The sequence below is a fragment of the Cavia porcellus genome, unplaced genomic scaffold (genome assembly GCF_034190915.1).
Source record: "Cavia porcellus strain 051 isolate PalLab524CR breed Dunkin Hartley unplaced genomic scaffold, mCavPor4.1 scaffold_22, whole genome shotgun sequence".
In the NCBI taxonomy this organism is placed as follows: Eukaryota; Metazoa; Chordata; class Mammalia; order Rodentia; family Caviidae; genus Cavia; species Cavia porcellus.
The window spans coordinates 18,296,320-18,322,722 of NW_026947505.1; the positions used below are offsets into that span (position 1 = coordinate 18,296,320).

The 26,403-nt window shown below is 36.3% G+C and overlaps 1 protein-coding gene across 6 annotated transcripts in view; it reads right to left on the minus strand.

Annotated features, from left to right (window-relative positions):
- Lama2 (laminin subunit alpha 2) overlaps nucleotides 1-26,403 on the minus strand; it is a 553,946-nt gene that overhangs the window by 403,263 nt on the left and 124,280 nt on the right. For all 6 annotated transcript variants that reach the window (XM_063232872.1, XM_063232874.1, XM_063232873.1 and 3 more), the window contains exons 2-3: nucleotides 22,504-22,674; nucleotides 15,150-15,262 (exon numbers count right to left, since the gene is read on the minus strand). In XM_063232872.1, the coding sequence (XP_063088942.1) occupies nucleotides 15,150-15,262; nucleotides 22,504-22,674 (284 nt within the window). The remainder of the gene's footprint in view (nucleotides 1-15,149; nucleotides 15,263-22,503; nucleotides 22,675-26,403) is intronic.

Here is a 26,403-nt window from a genome sequence, read left to right on the forward strand (position 1 = left end):
GCATATTTCTTTTACTATTTAGACACAACCCAGTGGATAAGCAAATCACCTACTTTTATTTTTTTGCACAGTTCTATTTTTTAATACCTTAATTGAAAAATTACAGACCAAACATTTCTTTAAGTAAATAAACTGAACACTAGCAGATATTGCTATGATAAAAGCTTCCAAATTAACTCTCATTGTTTGAATCCATTCTACTTTAATAAGGATTCTTAATTTTACAAAAGTGATGATATTTATTGGAATTTAGCTTTTGAGGCTTTAAAAATATGTTGGTGTGCTTGTGCCTGAGTGGTTTGAGTTCTGTCTTTCTGTGGTTTCATGCTGTGACGCCAACTCCCTGTTTGTTGGTATCATTCAGCTATCACTTCTAAATCTGAACTGACTGGCGTTTAATTCTTGATCCTCCTTCTAAGTCTGTACACTCTTTCCAGGTTCCCTTATGCAAAGCATAATTCCTTTGCCAGTGATAGTTAAGACATATCATTATTTCTAATCTTTCCCTGAAACCTTAGATTCATGGATCTGGTTGGTTCTTTAACATTTCCACACGAAGCTGAGGGTGCATCTCAAGCATAACAAGTTTAAACAGGGCCCTTAATTACCACCCGCCATCTATTGCCATCTCTGTCAGTCTGCACTGTAACAGTACAATACATTTCTTCTGGCCAGCATCTTAGGAGTCAGCCTTTGTGCCTCGCTCTCCATATTTGTTCCACATTCATCAAATCTGATCATATGCACCCCACTGGAAATCCCAGCTTCCCACTCTGTCTCTGTACCTCCCACCATTCTGCAAGGCACCACTTTATCTTTGTCAGGAAAATGCAGTGGTTTCCTAACTGACACCTACTCTTGTCTCACCTCTAGTAATCAGAGTAATATTTCCAGCAAAATACAGGAAGCCATACTACTTCTTGCTTAAACTCCAGTCTGTGTCTCATTATATTTCCAATGAACTCTAAATGCCTGATCATGACTGCAGGCTCTCTACAAAAGCTAAACAAGTTCTCTTGTCTCCTGGCATTGTCTTGGATCACCTGGGCCCTTGGTCACTGTGTCCAGCCAAGCTGGCCTTTGTTCCAGTCTTCCACAGACCTGTTTGTTCCTGCTGGTGATGAATCTATATGGCTTTTTCTCTGATTAACCCTTTCTGATACTAAGCTACCAGTTCAAGGAGCACTTCAAAAACACACAGAGAGAATACACAGATATAGCAATTTTTTTTTTTCGAAAGCTACAGTATTGCCCTATTTTATCATGACACTTTCATGGTTCTAAACATTTACTCAATTTTCTGTGTCCTTTTTCTCCCCCCAGGTTTTGTTTCTGTTAGTGTGTGAAATCCCAGAAAGGTGGATTTTTTTGATTCCTTCTATCTACAGGCAGTTTCAAGCAACCCAGATTTTCTGAGATAGTTCTAATTTTAAATATTATTTCTTCCCTTTTAAATAATCTACCAAAATATGATTTAATATTAAGGTAATAATTCAGGATACCCTTAAATTCAGAATAAAACCTATCAGATAGGATCTAGTTTCTTTAAACTATAGATAAAATAAAATTGAATTTGTGTTTCCCAGATACAGCAAATATAAAAACTGAAAAAAGGATATTGAAAACTATCTGAGCTGCTATTAGAGAGCAATCAAGGCTGTATGACTTGTGTAAAGGAAAACAGAGAAAGAGAATTGGCTGTTTTTGTCTCAAGGTATTTACTGACTTGTCTAGAGGTGAGCAGAAGTCTGAGACAGCTATATCCTAGCACTGATGAGAACATAAATGTTGAAATCATGGAGGCCAAATCAGCTAGGTCTTGTAGGATCATGGTCCACAGGGAAATGGGATAAACGCTTTTCAGATCTTACCTTTAAGAGATCTGCCATATTCTCTGTGTTGAAAATAAACACTGCAAAAATTAACTCATAAGAAATGAAAAGTTAGCAAGTATTATCTAGAGGACCAAATGGTGAAGTTATCTGGAAAATGTTTTATAAACAATCAAAGAGAAATTCTAAAACTAACAAATGGAACCACTGAAATTAAGCATTTGGTAAATGTGTTGAATAGAAGTTTGAATTCAATAGAAAAAAATCTTTTAAAGGTGCAGCAATGAGACTTTCTTGTGACATCACAACAGAATTGGTGAGAAGCAGGTGATAATCACATGACATTTTGAATGTGGCAAATAGCTTCCAACCAAGAGTTCTATCATCAACATAAAATATTAAAAAAAGAAATTTCAGAAAAAGTTCAGAGAATTTCTCACCAATAAGTCTTCATATGAAACAAAAGGAAGAGGAAAATGACCTCAGGTGAAATTATGCTAACAAAAGAATGAGTGAAGAGAATCAGAAAAAGTTAGATGGGTGTATAAATAATTCCTATTTATGGTAGTAACAATCACTTTCTTTAAAAGTTAATACAAACATGGAACTAAACACAAGTGTTATAGGACAAAAGTGATAAGAGAATGGGTTGAGTTGAAATTCTTTAAGGTTCTAACAAATGAAAGATGTATGATATAATATTTATAGTAATTGGTAACAAACTTTCTAGAATAGTATATAATGAGAGAATATATGAATATTAAATAGGGTTTTTTAATTTGTATAGAGAAAGTCATGAGAAAAAAGTTAGTAAAAGATAAGAGAGAAAGCAGATAAGAATACAGTCATTTGAACTCAAATTTCAGTGTAAATTTTAGTGTAGATTCATTAAATATCCAATCCTAAGACTAAACAACTAAAAAATTCATTAAATATCCAATCCTAAGACTAAACAACTAAAAAATATGTTTTTCAGAAAATGTGCTTCAAATTTAAGGAAACTAAACAAAATGTGGAATGCTACACCATGAAAATAGTAATGAAACTAAAGACAGCGATAGTACCAAAATAAGCTTCAAGGGGAGAAACACTTATAACAGTAAAGTACATTCTACAGCTCCAAGACTATGTGTTAGTGCCATGAATAGCATAGCCTTGACACAGATAGGAAAAAGTGCAAGATTCACTGCGATATGTGCAACATTAACGCCAAGAACTACAGAATCTGCATTTTTCCCAAGTACACAAATGTTACAGCAAGTCTCAAAAATTGAGATTTTAAAGGATTAAAAAAATATATAATGACCACAGTGGAAGTAACAAATAAAATTAAAAAGTGAGAAAAAAATCCATACTCAACAGTTTAGAAATTAAGCATATCACTGCTCTCCAACCTGTAGGTCACAGAAAAAAAATTACAATGGACGTTGAAAAATAATTTTCAATAAAAAACAATAAAAATAAAATAATGAAAACATCTAAGATGCACCTAAATCCACGTATAAAGGTAGATATGCAAATAAATATAGCAACAAATAAAAAAGACTAAAATAATAATGTGGGCATCCATTTCAAGAAATTAGGAAAAAATTAAAAATAAAATAATTAAAAGAAAATTAAAACATGACACATAAGAGCAAAATTCCATGCAATATAACAATCTCCCACTAGAGAAAATCTACCAAATTAAACATTACTCATTTGAAAAAGAAAACTAATGCAATTGTAAAAAGTCATCAAAGCTGTATAGACAAAAAAATAGAATTGTACAAAATTTGCAATGAAAAGGGGACATGACCATAGTTATAACTGAAAAAGATAATAATAGTGTGTCATTAAAAATTCATGCCCATATAATCGAAAGTGCAAAAGTCTACCTCAACAATACAGACAAGATAAGAAATGAAAACTCAGAAGTCTCATATTTATTGTAGATACTGAATCCATAAAAATTTTAAAAAAAAATCTCTCCAGAGAAAAATGTCTAGGATCAAATGGCCTCACTGGTGAACAGAAGTGAGAACCTCGTTATAAACTGTAGTACAGAAGATTACAAGTTACAGAGGCCCTGAAGTACCTAGGCAACCAGTGATCTTGATCTTGTCTTTGATTATTTCCCTGGGTACACTAAACATTCATCACTTTTTCAATGATTTTTCAACATCTCTCTGAAGGGGTTTTATTGTAATAAAAACGTTAGGTACGTGGTTACAGAAAAAACTCATGACATAAAAAGGCAAGCATCAGATTATATAAAACATCAAAACATAACTATGTATTATTAATGACACATAGCTACAGTGGAAAATGGCGGAAAGGTTCTAAATCAAAAGAGTAGAAAATGACTGAGATTTCTTTCTATTATTTCAGAAAATTAAGTTAATTAAATAATTAAATTAAATTAAATAATTGTTATTAAGGAAATAACAATAAAATTGCCAAAGGTGTAATAAAAGAGTTTAAATGCTCAATTGATACTCTTTAGGATTTATCTATCTGCATACTAATTTTCATTAAAAACTGAAAATATATTGAGGTAAATAATTTTCATAAGTTCTGTATACTGTGAACTGAGACTACAGTGGACCCCTGAGTTACGTCCAGCCTCACATATTAACAACCTGAGTTAGGACTGGAATTTGAGGTTTAACTTACGATTAAAGCCTTGAGTTAGGAGCCAAATGCCAGTAGCTTGTGCGGTTTTAAACAAAGACTTGCAATGTCAGAAAACCATATGTAAGCATCCATAAGCATCCATCTGAGCCCAGAAGCTCATGTTTGTGGATATGACTTACTTTAGTGCTTTCTATAATCACTATGACTACTGCTATCAAAATGGTCCCAAAAAGTTGTAAAGAAGTGAAGGAAGGAAGGGAAGTTAAAGAAAGTAACTACAATTGAAAAGAAGAAATTGAGAACTATGAGGGTCACATTTGTGTGACCTATCTTGCTAATGTACAGGAATCCACCAAATAAGCAATCTATGAAGAAAAGACTTGAATAAGGAAGCTAGTGTTGCTAAAGGTGTTATTCAAGTTAGTAAGTCATGATTAACAGTGTTAAGCAACGTAGAAAGGTTATTATTGGTGTGAATAAATGAAAGAAGAAAGCAGTTTAGAGCCTGAGTTTACAATTTATGAAAAACCTAGGGCTATAAATGCAGATCTCATAAAGGATAATCTATCAGCCAGTGATAATGGTGAAAGATTTTATGGCAGTAAGGGGTGGCTTCACAATTGTAAATCAAGAACTGGGGTTCAGAGCATAACCAAGCACGGTAAAGCATCCAGTGCTGAAAAACAAGCTGCTGAAAGTTAAATAAGCCACTTTGAAACAATGACACAGAGAAGCACTTTTGTTATCATCAAGTCTCACCTGTGATGAAACTGGTGGAAAATGTACCGGAGAATACACATTACTCAGGAACAGAAGAAAATGCCAGGCTACAAGCCTATGAAGAACAGGCTAACCTTACTGCTATGAGCCAATGTGAGTGGTAACTTCAAAGCCTTTCTTGGTTTATCAGGCTGAGATTTTTGGTTTATCAGGCTGAGTGTGCAGAAAACATAAAGTCATGAAGGACAGGATAGGGGTTATGTGGAGATCCAACAAAAACTGGGTAACAAGAGCACTTTTTCTTGAGTGTATCAAGGAGGCTTTGTAAGCTACTGTTAATAAATACTGTACCTAGAGGACAAAGGTTTACCACTTAAGGATCTCTCATCACGGACAATGCTCCTGCTCACCCACAAGGTTTATAAGAGGAAATGCTGACAAATTCCCATGGATCTCAGTCAAGTTACTCTCACTTAACACAACTCCTCTACTGCCTTTTATAGATGAGCAAGTTATAGCTAAACATTAAGAAGCTATACACCAAGGAGCTGTGCCTGAAATGCTTCCAAATTTAACCCTTAAAGAATTCTAAAAGAACCATTGCACCATCCTTTTCTGTGTGGGGTTAATTGAGAAATCCTGGGCTAGTGTCTTTCTAAAGACACTGAGATCTGCCTAGAAGAAAGAGTGGCTTGATTTTTCCTACAGCAGAGAGATTTTGAAGGCTGTGTAGAGGAACTGGAGCCTTCAGTGCACCCTGTGGTTGATGACACTGTCACTACAGTAAGTCCTTAGGCTTTCAGGTGGACAGTGAATTGGTGGAGGAACACTCAGAGGAATCGTCTACAGAGGAGCTTCAGCAATTTCTGATGGAACAATAGACAATGGCAGCTGAGGAGCTTTGTGAAGGGGAGGGGGACATCAACGATCAGTGTAGCAGTTTTTCTTCTGAAATAAAGGAAATTCTGAAAAAAAATGGACAGAACTATAAACATTTGTACAGAAGACTCTCCACCCAGAGAGAAAAAGCCAGTCATTGCGATTACTTGCTTAGTGACAAAGCGTCTCATAATACAGAATGGTGTTAAAGAAAAGAAACAGACAACGTTAGACCAGCTATTAGTTCTGAAAAAGTGGATACCTAGTGGGCCATAAGCAGGTCCTGGTGGGCTATACACTCTCCCAGACAGAAAGGACACCAGAAAGTTAGATTCCTGATGTCCTCATGGAAAGGGACTCTCCCTCCAAACAGTAACCACCTTCCATGTCATCCTCCCTTCCTGTAAGCCAAAGATGGCCACTTGAATGGTGAGTACAGGATGAAATTGTTGTTTCTGGCAAACCAGGCACATTCTATAACTTTGTGGTGAATACACTAGGAAGATTATTTGTGTTTCTGGTAAATTACACACAGTATACAACCACCTTTTATTATGAAAAGGTAAATTAAGGGTCACTTTGAGATGTTGGAAATGCATCATGGATAGTTTCATCATTTCTTATGGGAAAGACAGTCTTGACTCACTGCCAACTTGAGTTACAACCAGCCCTCACAAACAAATTTAATTCATAAGTCAAGGGTCCACTGTATCATCTAATTATCTGACCAATTAAACTATTTTTGAGTTTATACTAACATTTGTTTGATGTTTTACTTTATTTTCATCACAATTGGCCTCTATGTTCCCTACTTAACATGATATTAAGTATAGAAGGCCAATAAATATTATTTATTGAGCATCAACTAAATGTACAGCAATGTGTTAGGCTTTTTGCTTGCATGACTTTATCCTTAACTTCACAGTGGTACTATTAGCTTCGTTTTGTGGATGATCAAATTGACTAAGGTAAATTTATTGATCCATGGTCCAGCGGGTCAGAAGATGGAACTTGGGATATGATCATACCTCCTCCTTTCCCTTCAGCCTCATTCTGGACCTTCTTGCCTTTTAGTATTTTAGAAACTCAGGATAATGTTTAAAATAGATTTTATTTAAGAATCAAAACACATGTACTACATCTATAATATGTAGACAAATTTCCAGAAAATAACCACATGTAAATATATACATACATATTACAATTAGAGGAAATATCGGTATATTCATATGTATGTTTCAAGATGTAGATGCATATACAAGCACACTAACATATAGTAAGTATGAACTAAAAGTCTAAAAATAAAATGATAAAATACACAAAAGCCCACCCCAGTGATGAAAAGCTGTTGTTTTGTGTGTGGAAGCCATCAGACAGCTGTGAAAATTGCCCACATTCAGTCTATTTTGAGAATTCCTACCCAGGCTTTCCACAGCAGAATTAGTATGATTTAAAATGTTAACGGATATTTTCCACAGTCTTCTTTCCACAGTCTTCTAGCAGATCTCTTCCTTATGTACTGTTGTCCTGCTTTTAAAGTAACACTCCTCTAAGTTATTGTGTAGCTTCAAGGACAATTTTTCAGGGTGGTCATCTTGACTTTACAAGTGCATCTTTTAATATTTAAATTTTTGTGATGTTGCTGTATTTTAATGTATCAGCATTTAAATCAAAATATATATCCAAGTCTCACTGAAACTGTAGCATGGCTGTGACATGCTTTCTTTACTATTTACACCTACTTTTTCTCCCCCCTTGGAAACAATAAATTGGAAGAAAAGATGGTCATACGTTTTTCTGTGACAAAAGAAGAGTTAGAATAATTAAAACATCTTGTCTTCATTACTTTCTTCTCATTGCTGGGACAAAATATCCGACACCAAATTGAGGGAAGGAAAGGTTTGTTTAGATCACTGTTTGTGGAGGTTTCAATCCATAATCAGCTGGCTCCAAGGCATGATGGCATGGCGCTGGAGTTACACTTCAAGGCAACAGAAGACAGCAAAAGCAACCAGAGTAAAAGAGGGGAAAGAGTAAGCCTCTTTTCCTCCCTTGTACTGTACACAGGCCACATCTCCTTCGAGGGCAGGTGTCACACTCAGAAAATCTTTGCCCTCCTTTGAGTAGGATGAGGATATTTACAAAGAATCCTGGCTCCCTGCTGAATCTCCTAGTTAAACTTCAAAACTTCTCAAGTTGACACAATGTATCAACCATAACACCTCCTTTACCAGAAAAGTAAAAACAGGTGCCAAAGTCGCAGGGAGGGTGACAAGGGAGACTAAAGCTCATTCCAAGCTGAGAAAGAGAGTATGCAGGAAGATTCACTTCATGCTTTTTATACAGTGGACATTGGTCTGAAAATTCATGACTTGATGGCATTAGGGTGGGAGGCGTTGAAAGGTGATTAGCCCCAGAGGCAGGAAGCCTCTGGCTGGAATGAACACCCTATGAAAGAGGCCCCAGACAGCTCACTCGTTCCATCTGTCATGTGATGTTACAGCAAGATTGCCATCTACGCACCAGCAAGCAGGGTCTCATCAGATACCCAGCCCAGCAGTGTTTTGCTCAGGAGTTTGTCAGCCTTCAGAAGCATAAGAAGTAAAGGCCCGCTGTTGATGGCCACTTCATCTATGGGACTGTTCTACAGCAGCTCAGATGGGCTATGCCAGCATCACTTAACCAGAGGCTTGAAGAGTGTTTCCTCAATTAAAAGCAAGTAAATCCAAACAGTGTATTTATCATAAGAAATACAATGAGATTATTTGTACTTGTCTTTAATTCTCAGATCGAATAAGATAACATTACACATTGATGATTCACCTTGTTCACTCATTCGTTTATCGACTGTCTTGAGACTACTGCTCTGTATTCCAAGCCATATTCTAAATGCTTAGAATTTGGCTATTAAAAAATAAAACAACAGAAAGTGAAAAATGGTGCCTCATTAATATGCACAACTTATGCACAACATGTACTTAATGTATCAGTTAAAAATACATTGAATTAAATTTTAAAAATTGAAATAGCAAATACTTTTAACCTCATGAAATGTCCTTCAGAAAGCAAAGATAAAGACTCTGAATAATAAAATACCTGCAGCAAGTGAGATGGTGGTATATGTTGTGGAGAAAATCTAAGCAGGGAAGCAGGCCAGTAAGTGACCCTCACTGGAACACAATACTTCGATAAGAACCCCAAGCAGATGAGGGGAAAAGCCAGGTAGGAGGAAAAAGGATAGCCACAGCCCTCAGAAAGAGTAAGTACGAGGCTCTGAGGCAAGGGGGTGCTGCAGGTCAGTGGTCAAGGTACAGGAAGCCAAGCAGTCAGTTAAGTGAGGAGTGCAGGTCAGTGCATGTGGCTAGAAATAAAAGGAGCTGAGCACAGGGTCCCTCAAGGCCTCGTTCATGGCCTTCAATGAAATGAATGTGAGGGAAAGTCACTAGATGGTGTCAGTGAACCTGCTTTTTGAGTCAGACGGTTGCTGCAATGGCTGTGTTGAGAGTCGAGCGGGAGCCATTCGGGACAGACATTCCGCACACCGTAGAAGTTGACAGTGGTCATTGTCCTTAGGATTAGAGTCAGGACCCATTCACTGAGAGGGCTGACAGATTTTCTGTTAATGGAAGATCCCTCTGGGACACTGAACAAGGTGCACCTCTGCAGAGCATTTGAACAAGCAGATTATTACTGCCTCTGTAGTTAGGATTTTGGTCACCATTTCAGCAGTGTTTTAAGTACCAGGAAGCAATCCAGTGATTTGAAGAACAGCCATGTTAATTGCTTCTTTGGCAGTATAGAAGCTTTTTAATTTGATGTCATTTCATTTGTGTATTTTCCATTTTGTTGCCTGTGTTTGGGGACTTATTTCCAAAAATATCATTATTGCCAAGATGAATGTCACAGAAATTTGCCCCCTATGACTTTTTCTTATAAAGTTCCAGAATTTAGCTCACTTTGAGTGAATTTTGTATATATTGTGAGGTAAGTGTCTCTATTCATTACTCTGCACATGAATAACCAGTCTTCCAACACCTTTTATTGAAGAAATTGCTCTATCCTAGTATGTTTTCCTGGCACCTTTAGCAGAAATCAGTTGATTGTTAATATGTGGATTTATTTCTAGGCTCTCTATCTTCTCTTCTATTATTCTATGCATCTTTTATGCCAGTATTACACTATTTTATGCTATACGTTCATAGTATATATTGACATCAAATTAAATAATGGTTAGTTCTCTGTTCTCTGTGTGTAACGTTGCTTCAACTGTTCAGTGTCTTTTGTAGTCTCATACAAGACTCAGAATTTTTTCCTATAAAACTATCACTGGAATTTTAACAGAGATCTTGGGCTAAAGCATGGGAACTTCCACAATATAATTTTCCAACCTGTGAATACAGGATATTTTTCCACTTATTTACATGTTTTTTACTTTTTTATTTATCTTTTATATACCTAGTATGTAGGTGTGGTTAACTTATTATAAGATATAAGATTTTGTTTTATTTTATTGTAAATGATTTTCTCCATATCATTTTTAGATTCATTGATAATACATAGAAATACTACTGATATTTTGTGACATTTTGTAACTTGCATCTTTGCTGAATTTATTAGTTCTCACATATTTTTCCTAGGGTTTTCTGTACATAAAATATCACATCATGTAATAGTTGGTGGTTTATTTAACATTTTTATTTGTTTTGATGTAGATGCTTATTGCTACTAAACTTTCTTCTTAAAATTGTTTTTGCTGTACTTCCTAAACTCTGTAACTGTTGTTCATTTTTGTTTATTTCAAGATATAGTTTTAAAAATTCTTCTTAATTTGTTTTCTTGACTATTAATTCAGTCTATTGTTTCTTGACTATTTTCAGTTCTTGACTATTAATTCAGTCTATTGTTTTCTTGACTATTAATTCAGTTATTTGTTCAATTACATGTATTTGAAAATAGTCTGCAATTTGAACTTAAACAACAAAACACATAAGAAGAGTGTGGAAAAACTAAAAATTTCATATGAGATGAAAATGATCTTTCAGCATAAAAACTAATCAATCTTAGTATATTAAAATGACTCAATGAAGTGCTTCAATGTATTTCACGCTGTTTTAATAGGTATAGATTCAACCACTACATTAATGAGTCAGGCCTTAAGAAAAATATTGTCTTTGATAACCACCTAGATTATGAAAGCATAATATATGTATATAGAAATACTAATTCATCATCCTTCTTAGTATAATTATTTTAAAATTGTTAACACATTGCCCTAAATATGTGTCTTCCAATGGATGAAACAATTAGGTCAAGCACATGGTATATACAACCTCTGACTCTGTAAGAAAATCTTATTTGATAAAAGTGTGTTCAGGAATCAGGAATAGAAGTAGACTGCTTAAAACTGGAAAAGACTCCTGCACCCAAGTGTAACTAATTCCACAGCATTCCAGGGCTACCGAGGAATCACCATTGTATCAACAGATATTTACAAAGTCTACTAGAAAACTGCTCCTCTGTGCATTCTATTTTAAACCAATCAGCTTTTCTCTTAAACAAATCAAAGGACAGGATTGAGAAAATGTCCATATTAAAAATTTCATAGAATAAGATAAAACATCATATTATTCTCATGATATCTTGTTGGAAAAAAGACTAAATTAGGACGTTTTGGGCATTTTACTATTCTTGAATCTTGGTTATTATCCTTTAAACTGCTTATTTTTATGTGCCATTTTCATTGGTTTTTGTGTGTATATCACTGGAACATTTAGGCTTCTGTTTAAGTTTATGTTAATTTTAGATCCTAATAATGGCTATAATTGCCAGATGGAATTTAGTTATTATACTGCTATTATCATTATTTCAAATTTCTTGCCATGATACTGTGATATTTATTCTGCTAATTTATATATTGAGGCACAGCATGATTAAATCATCTTTTCAAGATATGTTTGAGTAAATAGACTTTGGAAAAGTTAATAATCTCTTAGCAGAAAATGTCTAAGAACAATCTGCTTATAAAACAAGGAAATACTTTCGTCTGAAAAAGAGACTTATTTTCCTAGTGCTTATTTTGAATGTTAAAATGGGAAAGAAATTTCCCAGTATAATCTTTTTAATGATTTAATCAAGACAATCTAATGATTGTTGTTTATAGTTCAAGTAGTAATTAAAGGAGATGAATCACGTACACATCAACAAAACACTTGCATAAGTCAAGTATCATACATCTCAAAATTAAAAAAACTAATAAATGGTCAAACCTCTTGCTGAATCAATGACAAATAAACATTTGGAGATATTTGCCTTTTCCTTACAACAATATTTCCCTTGACTCCCAGCTGGATAATACCTAATAATACTGAATAAGTTTTCAATTTTTCATGCTGTAAGGAGAAAGAAGTTACACCATTTCAGAGGCATAAAACTGTGTACTAGAAAAATGAGAGACCTAACTGCATTTTGTGCCAAAGTATATGTTGGCTACCTTCTCCCACAGAAAGAAAGAGAATACAGTGGGGTATTTCTTTAACTCAAACTATGTATGGATCCTTCAAAAATATAGTGAAAAAAAGTTTTAATAAACTCTCTAGGATTCCCATTAAAAATATTGGCATAGTTTGCATTTGAAGATGATATTGAGGATGACATCTATCCCCAGGTCACTTAAATTAGACTCAGTGTTCATCAGCTGTTAAATAACAATTACAATACCAGCTGCCTTAAAGGATTATTGTGTGATATAAGGAACATCACAAAGGATATCCACATTTTCTGTTGCTAAAGTATTAGAATATTCCCCCTTTTAGATTTGTTCCATGGCTGAATTAGTGTGTCCACAGTTTATTATTCAAATATCTAAGGCCAAATCAGAAGTGTGAAACCTCTTTTGGTCCAAAAAATTCCATAAAAAAGTCTTTTCTTATAAAACCCGCTTGAATTCATGCATCATTAAATAACTCACTGAATTATAACCCTGAGACAAGTAGAAGTAAGCATTTATTCATTGTGTAATGTGTTTCCCTTATTATAAACACACAGGATGATTTGTAAAAAAGATGTGAAGTCTAAATTAAATAAGGATAAGGCTGGGCACCAATTTAGAATATGAGAGCTTAGAGCATTTACATTATGTAGAATTCCCTTTGGCAAATTCCAGCCAAGGTAGTCTTGTAGACTTTGATTCTGAACAGAACTCTATGACATACCATGATTACTAAACTCTAAAAGATGCCCTGGAATATCCATTTTAAGGCTGTTGTGCTGTGTGGGAGGAAGATTTAACAGAGAAACAAATCCACATCATAAGTGTTAGAATACTAGGCAGGAATGGATGAGCAGGGATGCAAAGCAAATTTAGGAAATTAAAACAGCCTTTCCTGCAAATAAAAAAAAAAACAAACAAACAAAAAAAAAACACCTCTTCAGGAGAGCCCTTTGACTTACTAAATTAATGACAGGCAAGTCAGAAAAAAATGATTTATCAAAGACTTGTGATTGCATGGTCCAGCTGTAAATTAGAAAGAAAATATCCCGCTATGTTTGATAGCAAATAAATAATATTGTGGTCAAGCTCAAACGGTAGCTTAAGTGATTTGTGCAAATTATATTAATAATTGACTTTCTGGCTCCATGTGTAATCTAAAAGAATAAATAGAGAGTAACCCAGAGCAATAAACCATCACTATTTATTGATTCCCTATCCTGGGAGATGATCTGGGTCAATGGGCAGCAGACTCACGCTTGATTGGCAAGGCAGACTAGCAATGATCACCAGAAGGGAGAGAATGTTGCAGTCGATAAGGGACCAAACTGTCTCTATCTGGGAGGGATAAGGTCCAATTTGAGGCTGGGATCTCCTGGGAATCCGAGCACAGGATTAATTGGCTTAAAGCATGATTGATCAGTGCGGTAGTTTGCCTTGCCACTCCTCAACAATATGCTGAGACTTCTTGGGGAATATCATTAACTCTGGGTTGACATTCAGCTGCCGTATATTGGTATAGGTGGAAATAAATCCATGCAACTGGGTATTAACTGCAGTCATGCCACCCAGTTTCTCAGGTCCTGAGGAGCCCCAGCTTGCTCATTCTCCAACCGTCTGTGGTTCTCAACAAAATAGTCCGAGACCTGGAGGAGCAAGGTTGTGTCCCTTGCCTGGTGTCACTGGCTGGTGCTTTTCCCTACCATGGCAACCTTTAAAAACCATGAGTTCGGCAGTATGAGGTATGTCATTATTTTGACCATTCCCCTAGGCCCATCTCTAAACACTTTTGCTGCTCTCTCTCCACAGTGGTCCAGGAAAGAATGGCTGAGTTTCTTTCCTTCACAGATAGCAAAGCACGAAGGAGAAACAGGCTGAATCAAAGAGATCATCTAAGTTCAAAACATCTAGTCTCAGCCTTTGGTCAGTTAAACTTCATATTCCTAGTAACTATAAAATATGGGAGCGTTTTTTTCAGTCCTATCCTAACTCTACTTGTAGGTGATTTAGGGTGATTAATAACTTCAGCCTGGTCTGACCACCATTCGGAATAGAGAGAAGGAAATTAGGCATACAAGACATCCAGGGCTGTGCAACACAAACTCTGACTTCCAACATCAATTTTATGTAACTACGAGGCTTGTTACCTTGTTTAGTGGCCCAAGTTTAATTCAAGACTCAACTGTCACAGCTTGCTCAACTCAGTAATGAGAGGCAATTTACTCAAGAGCCTTGTTATCCAAGAACCTTTAAGTGCACACCATCAGCAGAGTGGAACACTGCAAGGTTTTAAAAGTTAAAAATGGAACTCTTTCCTCCCTATGAAATTTTGTTGATCCATATTTTCATCATTAATTCCAAATACTTCATGTCGATTAAGCTCCAAGCTAATTTCTAAACCAGTCACACAGATGCACTTTACTTGTATTTTGGAAATAAGTGCAAAATACTTCTCAGTGATTATACACCCAACAAAAGACCCTTTGTTTACGTGGTCAAGAAAAATAAAGGAGGGCGATAAGCAGGTATATCTTTTCAACAAGAAGATACCAGATAAGCAAATGACAAATGCAAGATGCAGTTTCAAAAGTGGAAAATGAGAAGAGGCACTCTACCTGCTGTAAGTCCAGGGTTATTGTCACATAATGGTATTCGATCCCGTTCTTTATACTGGGGCTCTGCCACCAAGTGTTCTTGCCATCAATGGCATTTGTAATAGGGTGTCTCTCTATGGAGGCAGCAGCGGAGTGAAAAAGGAGGAGAAAAAAGATCATATGATTAGTTTATAGTTGTTTCTGTACAGAAGAAAAAGCAAAATTGAGTTAAAACAATCCTCCGTGGCTATGAAACTTTAATAAGAGCAATTCATACATTCAATTGAATTTCTTTTAATAATGAATTTTTCATAGCATTGTACATTGTAGTAGGCAACATCAACTAAACTGGGCAACTTCAAATATAAATACAGAAATTAAGTGTGAAGAAATCATTGAAATCCAATTGATGTGTCAATCATTCCTAAATGCAAAAACTCTTCTGAGACAGCTCTAGTATGTCATCAACTTTGTTAACAGAAATGTAGCATCCTGAATTGCAGGTGAAATGCATGTGAAGTTTCGTTCTTGTGACACATTCTTTATTGCCACGACTTAAGCAATCCAATAGGCATCCGGTTTTAATATAAAATGCTGTCACATGCCTCCTATGGGACTCCCCACATGTCTTTAACTTGCTATTTTCTACCATTTTAAAATACAGTGAAAGATACCCTGTGAATCCCATCCACAATTTGCCTGGCCCCATCATCAGTAACTCTATAATATGAAGGTATTTAGAATAATGACAAGCAAGCAAGGAAAAACAACAACAAAAAAAATTCCATCCTACCAACACAAACAGGGGTCCTCTCTCACTCATCTTCCAGAGAGTTGAGAGGAGAACTTGTGAGAATCAAAGGGAGGACTGGAGAAAGAAAAGCAGGAAAGGACAGATGCTGAGAACCCCGGAGTTCTTTCCTTTCCACAAGCCTCAGAAGGTAGGGGTCCCCTCTCCTCCAAATAATAGTGCCGTTACTTTTGATTGCTTTCTGAGATTTATGCCTCCAGTCTTTATCTCTCATTTTTAAGCAGCATAAGTTCTGTTTCTTTTCTCCTTCTCTTGGTCTCAGCAGGCCCAGCCTTCAGGTGGGTGAGGATGGCTGTGGTAAAGATTGCTGTTGATGGCACTGCTTCTGTTCCCTGGGCTGTCATGAACTTGTATCTGAATTTTGTACAGCTCATTTGAAAGTTAGCACATTTGCTCTTAGACAGGCAAACCATGAAGAACTGAGCTTCCCTGGTGTCGTCTGTTCATTATGGTTTAAGTATGCTTTACAGTATCAGTCAGGAGAACTTGCACAGGGAAATTTATTCCCTGGAAAAAAATGTTTTCAAAGGAATGGTTTATGAATAACCTTTTGGATTAGGACACAATGCTACTTTATAATTGAAAAAAATGTCTCAAATAATGATCAAATCACATCACTGAGAGAAGCCATCATGGCCTCTCAATTTGCTACATAATTCAATAACCCATATATCTGAATGACAATGATATATTCTAATAAATAAGGGCATAAAACTTGTTTACTAAGACATGTTTATAGTACACAATTATTATATTCATGGTAAAAGGTACATAGGACATATTAATTCCTTTTTGTTCTCTTCCACAAAAGTTGAAATACGAGGATTGGCATATGAAAACAGACCAACTTCTGCTTCTGCCATTTAGTACTTAATTGACCATGGATCAATCATTTAAACTCTGTGACATCCTAGAAACAGGAAAAGTACACTCCACTCAGATCAGTGGTGTCTAGATGTCTAACTTTAAGAAATGTAAGATTTCAATAAAATTCATGTGAGAGATTTGTGAAATTATTTTTCCTAGTAAGAGTAACCACAGATCTATTTTTACTACAATTTGATATAGCATAAGTTGTATCTCAAAAATTAACACACATTTAGAACCCAAGTGTTTTCATTATAATATTGAAATAAAGGACAATTATTTTTAGTTACATTTAAAATGTGGCATGCTATTCTTACTTATTTATTTTGCCACTGACCAGCTAAAGTATTTTTGAATGAGAACCTTTTACTCATAGGGTTACCAAAGAATACTGCAGCTGTTAATAATCAAAATATTATTGTGCATATACATAAAATAAATTATACATCTGTTCAAGATATATATCAATATGAATTTTAACTAGAGAAACTTTACACTGAACAAAAATTCTGAAAATAATAAAAATCAAGGGAAGCTAAATTCCTCACGTAGTGAATCTAATTGTAAAACAAAATCATCTTTAATTGAAAATGTTTTATTACAAATTGAATATTCCTAAGGTTTGCCTTTTTAGATATGTGAGAATTTTATTATATATTAACTTTATTTAAATAATCTTTTATAGCCTAAAACTAACTTTTTGACTTATCTATGGTATGATATTTAAAATCTAAATCTCAAAATGAGTGCATAAGACAAGATAACATTTCATTTTTATTGGTAAAATTTTAATTTAGCAAAACAGCTGGATAGACCTTATTTTACATCAAGTCTTATGTCACTAACAGTTCACTGAGATGAGGCAGCCTGTCTCATTTTAAAAAGTGAAATTGCTGAGTATATTTAATAATTAGTGCTAGATGAATTCTGTGGAAGTCAGAAAAGGTGTTGTCTTTATAAGGACAGCAGACACCAGAAGCATAACTAAATATTTTTAAAAGTCCCTAGTGGTGTGAGGGGCACTGAAATTGGCATGTTAGGGGTTAGAATAAGTGAAATATTGCTGGCATCACTTACCAAAAAAAGTAAATGTCACAGCAAACACTCCCCAAGCAGTTTCTTAAGTGTTCTACATAGTTTTTAGGTTTAACATATAATATTAAACACACACACACACACACACACACACACACACACACACACACAATCACATTACCAAATGGAATTCACAGCTTTTAGGAAATTGTGAGAAAAGCTAATTGGAAATTTTGATACCTGCCACCTCAGGTCAAATTGATGTGAGAATTAATCATAAAAAGGAGAACAGGGAGATGAATCAACAATTAACCATAATCCCCATTCTAAAAACTGAATCATAATTAATTTGCAAATACTAATTGTTGGCAGAGTTCCCATATTTAAAAAAGGATAGAAATGTATAATAGCCTCAACAGGGCTGAGCTACAAGTCAATCCGAGGGCTAACGACAATTGAAAACTGGTTAGGGAATCACTGAGGTAAAACTTTTACACTGCTGTTATTTTATTGGGAAGTACAATCTATTAACAGTCAGAAGTTCAAGTTTTATTGTTTTCTATAGTAATTAAGTGTAGTCCATCCAGATTTATTTTAGAAGTTCATTAAATTTGTGGAATCTTTATTCTCTATTGTTTCAGCTTTTAAGAATATACATTCATATGGTTTACTGCTCAAATTTAATTATTGTAGGTTCTATTCTTTCTAGGTTTTCAGTGACAAAACATAATTTTGAAATTTAAAGAACCAGATCATTTAAAAATAAAGCAAATTGGGGCTTGAGAAGCTTAAAAACACTATAAGTAAGCAAAAAAGGAGAGACACACATCAATCTTTATATGTGTCATGTTTTAGTAAAACAATCGATGAATTCTGTGCCTATATCTGTCAGCTTTCCTGTTGCTGGGACAGAAGAGTTGGTGCTTAGAACGTAAAGGAGGAGGGATTATTGTGGCTTGTGGTTTCAGAGGTTTCAGTTCATGGTGGGCTGAGTGTAAGGCAGAGACACCACTACAGAAGGGTGTGAGGGAGGGATGCTGCTCAGCTTACCAGTGGCTGAGAAGCGAAGCATGCTGGACATAACCAGAAGGTGATGGGCCAAGAACAAACTATAATCCCTGAGGTCATGCCCCTATGACCGACTTCCCCCAACTAGATCCATCTCTGAATAGCCCATTGAGTGATTAACTTATTAATGGGTTACCCTATGAGCGAGTTGAGTGCCCTCAACTCACCCAGTCAATCACTAGGAATCTCTAAATACATCAAATTAGCAAACAAAGTTAACGTTAAGGGGCACAGTGCCTCAGTATAACATAGGGTGGGATTGTGTATCTACATCTCCTCCACTGAGCCACAAAGGATATTAAACAAAGAACTTTGAAGGGAATAACAGAACAGGACTTTGACTCAGTGTGGCAACCGCATCTTACCTGTTTTTCCAATTAAAAGTCTCCACTCTATTATTTCCATTATGACCTTGCATTATTTTGCCTGACTCTGTGATAGTACACACTGCCTTCCTTTTCTCCCTCTTTGTACAAATATAAATCTATTTATTTACATGTGTATATTTCTATAAACATACACTCATAACATTCTATAATATACATGATCATATTTAACAGCTATTTATTACATTATAAATGATATGTACATACAGTATGTGCATGCACACATATTAATTTAATATGCTTTATTGATTCCATTCTCCTTCTCCTCCTATCCATCCATAGCTACACATCCACACCATCTCCCCGCCCACCATTCCCCTATTACTATGTCCATGCTGGAAATCATTAATTCTGCCAGTCCCTGAATTCATGGTAGTTTCTCTCCATCAGATTACAGCTTCTTCTCTAATGAAGCTAAAATTCAAGTCTATCAATTCACTTCTTTCCTGGTCATGCTTTGGTTTTTCTTGTCACCTTATTCCACATTGCCTGAAATACTCCATGAAGATCTGTCCAGATATTTTCTTCTTGCACTTTATTCCACAATGGGACCCTCACCCGGCCCTCACACAGCCTAGACATCTCTTCCCATTCCTCTAAAAAGCAAATCTAGATTTAGCTGCGTCTTTCCCTGAGCAAATAACCCAGCCACGCAGCTTAATAAGGAAGTCTAGATCATTTCTTACTAACCACTCCCTTCTGCTGGCTACTACTTACGCTTCCTTATTTCCAATCTTTTCAGTTAAATGTTATTAATCTCATAATTTAAGCTTTTTTAAAAACCTATGTTTAATGGTCTACCCGTTTTTACCTCAAAACAAACATCGCCTCTGTGAGCACTTGGTCTTCCACTGTGTTGGGCTTTTCCCCTTGTCATCCAAACCTGTTCAAGTCTCCTGTCCTTGGAAACCCCCCCCCCATTCTCCTTTGCCAATGTCCTCTATTCTGTTTGTACCCAGACAGTTCAGTAAACATTTCTACATCTCTTCCTTCTTCTGCTTCAATATTAGTCAACTCTTTAACAAGGGGACCCATGACCCACAATTTCTCATGCTGTCCAATTCAAGGGGAATCTATGGCATTGGTGTCTTGCTCCATAACTTAAAAGAAGTTAATGGTGTGCATTACTTTCTTCCTGAGAATTCTTCCTTTCCTCACCATAACCATGCCTGGCTCTGATATCTTGCCTTGAATGCCGTTTTTCTTCATCCTCTCCCTGGGTTCCACTTGTCAATTTTCCTTAGTTTGTAATATTTTCCCAGGGCTCTGACACAGGCCCTTTGAACTTATGATTACATACAAGAAACAATAAACCATGGAGTTTGTACACCAAGCCTGGCTCCTCTACGCTTAGCACAGCAATGAGCATACTTGACATTAATTGGTGATTAAAACTGATTCATTCCAGTGGCCTCCTTAGATTTCTTAGCTTTTTGCTAACATTCCATGATAATCAAGTTAATCATGAAGGTACCAACCTATTAATATTATTATAGAGTGTCTCCAAATATTTTAATTTCTGTGTCCCTACATTAACCACAATAGAGATATGTATTGCTCTCCTTATCTGGATCTAAGAAAAATCCACAATGCTTCCAATTTTCCTTAGGTAACTAAAACATGCAAATTTTGAGAGAAACTTTTCTTCATATGTTTTAAATAAAAAAAGAGTTAAGAAACTATGCTATACAATACTAGAATGATGGATATATTTTGTTATAACTCTGTCCAAATTCACAGAATGCATACAACCAAGTATGAGCCCTAATGCAAACTGAAGGTGATAAGAATATGTTAGCAAAAGTTTATCAATCATTAAAAAGATATCACTCTCAAGGTGGGTATTGGTGATGGAAGAGATCATGTATCTGTTGGCACAGGGGACATTGGGAGATCTCTGTATCTTCTTAATTTTGTTGCTCTAAAAATTATTCTCTTACGGAGAGACAAGAAAGGTCTAACTAAGTAAATTTTAAAACAATATAAATGATGAGTCTTTATTTCCCATGACCTACCGTAATTGTTATTATATATTCACTTTATTAGCTTTTTTCTGTGTGTGTGTGTGTATATATATATATATATATATATATATATATACGTATATATATATATACATACATACACAGATAGGTAAAGATAGATGATACACACAATAATTGTCTACTGCACATCCCTAAATCAATATCTTCCTCTAAAAATTATCTAGTACCATTCTTCCTGTTGCCATTCAAATTCATTACACATTATAATAAATTACTTAGGATTCGTGGAGTAAACCTCGCCTTTTCATACTTTAAAGATTTATGAATGCCATTCCCTCTACAATGGCCTTCCCTCATTTAGTCCAACTAGCTGGTGCTTTTTGAGCATATGGCCCACCTTTTCCCAGGAATCCTTGGAGGACCTTGCCATTTATATAGAATTTGCATGCTCCCTATCACTCCACTTAAATGCTGAATAAATTCACGAATGAGTCTAAATTTCTACGTGCTTCACAGAGGCAGTCAAAGGTCCCTGCATGGCATTTCTCTTTAAAGCACTCCTAGGACTGGGAAGACTGTGACCAATCTTCGCTCGGCTCTCCCTCTGACAATTTTAGTCGAGCTCCCTGAGAAAGGGTTCTGTTTATTCTGATCACTCCTCCTGACACTGCTTCTTCTCCCCCTGCCTCGCCCCTTTCCTTGCTCTACTGCTCCCCCTGCATGTTCACCAGCTTGGTTCTAACTTCCTGTGAGCCTTCGCATCCACTAAGACTGAATCTGTTCCGCCCACCTCTTCTGCAGGTCCTGTGCTCATTCTTTCCTGTTAACCTGTCACACCAGAGAGCAACAGGCAGCTTCTCGCTCCTTGGTCCTCTCACGGATGCCAAGAATCAAGGCTATGCCTCTTGAATCTCAAGCACAGGACCTGGCACATAAGCAACCAAGGAACAACTGAAGCCCGAGCGAATAACCACATCTTTAAATCTCACCCTGGGAGACAGAAATCCAGTGATTGCCATGGATGTTCAGCTAAGCAGTCTTCACCAACCACAGGGCCTGGTACAGATAAGGAACCTCGAAGTGATGTTGGGATCACGAAGACACTCAGTGAAAGAAAAGGTCTAGAAATTCTTAGCAATGCATGCTCTCTGAAGCTAATGCACCTTGTGCTAAAATCTCTCTGTTGTATCATGGTGACATAGAAATTCATATAAAATACGTACGGTACGGATTGCTGCTGTTTTGATTGCAGATCCGACACTGGGGGTTCCTCACAGGCTGCCCAGGGACGTGCTCCACCAGCTTGCAGTACATTTCAGGTCCTCTTTCTCCACATGTTGCGTTGGTTGTGATGAGTGCATTGGAAGCAAGATTCAGGACAGCGGGGAATAAACCTGTAAAACATAGACCAAAGAAGGGTGTGAGCCAGAAACAAAATTATGATTTTGCTCCGTGTTATTTAATTGATTTGTTAATGCTTTATTACTACTATTTTTCTTTGTTTGCTTTTGGGGTTCAAGACTGGGCCTTGCAATATAGTCCAGGCTGGCCTTCTACTCACCATGCCCTCAGATTTCCAGCAGTCCTCCTGCTTCAGCCTCTCAATTGCTAGGATCACCCATGTCTGCCTTTTTGATTCTGCTGTATTTTAAAATGTAATTAAGGTAGGCTATTTTTCAGAGCATTAAATTAATCCAAAACGAAGCAATAAGTGGTAATTAAATATCTGACTTGATTCAGTACACCACATAAATACCACACATAGCCAGAGAAACAATTGTTTTTTGCTCTCCAAGTCTTAAAAAATGGAATTGAAGGCTTTATCTTAATTTTCAAAGTCTGATATTAAATTAGAAAAAAGGTTTTTCTCCTCAGACACTTTAAAACATTTTTCATGTTATTGATAAAAGACCTTAGTTTGAGTTGTTGATCTCTATTGATAAAAGGTAAATCTCAGTTTTAGCAATTTTATATTCAGTGTTAAACTCAACTAACGTGCAAAATTTTTGAACAACTGTGCACCTGTGTTCTTCATTGTCAGTCTGTGCTCTGATTGTCATTTACACAGACAGTTGTCACAATTCCTTCCTATTCCAAATTAAGAAAATAGAGAACGATACAAGATTTTGGAAAATCCTTCTCTATTGCCTTTTACACCACAAAACCACAATACACAGCCCTGTCTTGCCAGAAACAAATCACCATACAGTCACGGTCCTGTGTCGCACCTTCTTTCTTGGATACAATAACAGTGTTTGGGCTCCATAGATAGTCTCAGATGTCCTTCTCTTCTGGGTGAGGGGAATGGGGAGGCCTTGTATACCCCCTGGGAATTCAGTTGCAGGTGTTGCACTTCCTGTTAAGGGAAATCTTTATTCCAAGTCTGGTCCGCTGCATGTGTGTTTAGTATTTGCACTTTGCAGACCTCTGTTTAATGACATCACAATTGATCTTCCACCCAATATATTTTGAGCACATACTATGTCAAATAGTAAAAGATTTGGGATTATTTACAAGAAGTTCTCTTGAGCTAAATTTTGGAGATAAAATAAAAGCTTATCTGATAGAAAATGAGGAGCACACACCCACCCACACCCCCCCCCCACACCCCACTATATATCAGGCAGAAGGAGTGGAAAGAGGCAGGAGTGTGGACCTGACATGGAAGGCTTAGAACAATGTCAAAGCTGTGAGCACTGGCATCTAATTGCTGTATCGTATAAGATCATAAAATTGTCCAGAAGCAAACTCAATTGCAGCAGCATCCAGAGTAGAGAAAGAACACCCACAGTGGCACAGTGTATGAATGTACACTACACCGAGGTATGCATGCATATACAAACCACTGCTTAGTTTTCATTGCTAGGACTTTTTTTTGCTTAGCTTTATTTTCAGCTCCTTAAAAGTTTAATCTGTAGTTAGAACAGTAGGGAGTAAACAGGAGGATTTATGCTGGGCATTCTGTTTTTAGAAAGGCAAAACTCAGTCTATCTCGCAGCTCCCAGTAGAATGCAGTTAGGTAGCCAAGCCCCATCCAGCCCGTGAAGCAAGCATGCTCTTCACGTGGCCCAACCTTCGGAGGCCAACATGCAGGATATTTCCTGGGGTGGGGCACTGTCAGCCCTTCCCTGTGGTCTTTACTGACTTGCCCTGACCTTTGCCATGACCTTGAGTTCCATTTACAGGTATGGAGAAGACTCCACGTATCCTGCTTCCCATGCCCCACAGGAGCAGAGGTGAGATGGCCAGACTATATGGTCTCAGGCCTAAGTAATTATGAGAGTGAGCCCAAAGGAAAAATAGTAAACCGCTTTATCCTACTTTATATGCTTAGAAAATACAGACTAGGATTATATCAAGTCTCATCACAGGAGTAAATGAATGAGGGCAAAATGGGATAAAGGATTACAGATACAGGGTAATGTTGATTCAGAAGCTTTCATTTTTCTACATGTAATTCAACACCCCAACAATCAAACTATGTAAATTATAATTTACAGATGAAGAAAGTACAAGAAGATGTACTTTTTACATTTACAAAGTTAAAATTGATAATGTGATTGGAATTCAGCTCTAAAGCTTAGACTTTTATTAAATCATAATGAAAAATCAAAACCCGGTCCTCTATAATCCTTCATTAATTTACATATTTAGGAAAACAAATAACTCCTCTTGTCATCACTCAGTTGTTGCTTTATAGAGCTTTCTACACATAAAACTTGATTTATTAATTAATAAAATTTACATTTAGTGGCTTTCACTTCTCTCTATTGATTTTTTTTCTATTACAAGTATTGATCATTTATTCAAAATTAACATTTTTCACACTGTGATTGCCTTGCTCTGTGGTTAGGGAACAAATACTTTATGAAATTCTCATTATTTTGTTATTTTTAAAAATCAGTAAAGTATACTGGTCAGAGAAGGTCCCCAATTAGTGACAAATGACAAATTGGAAAAGTCAGTCAATATCTGAGCTTTTATTGAAGTCAGCATGCTGTATTATAGATTGCAATCCATTTACATTATTTGCTAAATCTATCAGGCTCTGTATACTTGTTCTCATTCAAAAGCATCATAGCAACTATTATTTCTACTTTCAGTATGGGTTACTTGTGAAGATTATGTAAACATTAGCAGAATAAATGAGCTACAAGTAGCTGAGGAACCTCCATAGAGTACTAACTGAGAGCCTCTCCATTCAATTGGAAGTCCTCTAACGTCAGTGACATAAAAGCCAGTGGATCATTATCCATAAAACTGTGACTGACAGTAGTTCTGAATAGACTCTACACTAAGTAAGTGTACTTAAAGTTGTTGTTATGAAGAACAAAATCAAATAATCTTTATTCTTTCTATGTGTATACGAGGTGGGGTCACAAAATACAGCGAATGTAAAATCAATGAGAATTAGAGACCCTCCTCCCTCCTTTCCTACCCTAAATGAAAATCTTTACTGCCTCATACATCTTTTCTGAGCTGTATGCCATCGAGTTCTCCTTCTATGTGGACACTCACAGACCCACTTTTACATGTCCTGTTATTCATTTCTAAAAATCTCCATTTGAAGAAAGCGCTCCTCATGGGAGCTGAAGCTGCAACATACTGTGACAATACACCACTTCTGCAGATGTCTCCAAAGAATCATAAGGCCACCAGGAGATGGAGAGGCAGAAGCTTCCCTCTGCTTTCTGAATGCTACTCATACATCCATCCTTCTCATTTCGCTCAGTGACTTCCTTTCATGCTGTCCAAATAATCAGCCCTTCCCACAAACTCCCCTCTCCATTATGGACTGAAAATATTGGTATCTAATTCACTGTCCTCCACAATCATCAGATTTCTGGAATTCTTCCTAAACACCAGCGAGCACCAGTAAAAGGTTTTCCACAGAAACCAGAAAATGTTTGAAAGGAGTTTGTAAGCAAATATGTTGAACTTCTCATTTTAAGATTCTGTATTCAGGGGCTGGGGATTTAGCTCAGCGGCATAAGCGCCTGCCTTGCAAGCAGGCAGTCGTGAGTTCAATCCCTGGCACCGATAAAAACGAAAAAGACAAAAAAAAATAGTTTCTGTATTCAATCAATTAAATATTTGTCCCTAGATTAAGTTTAACCTCATGT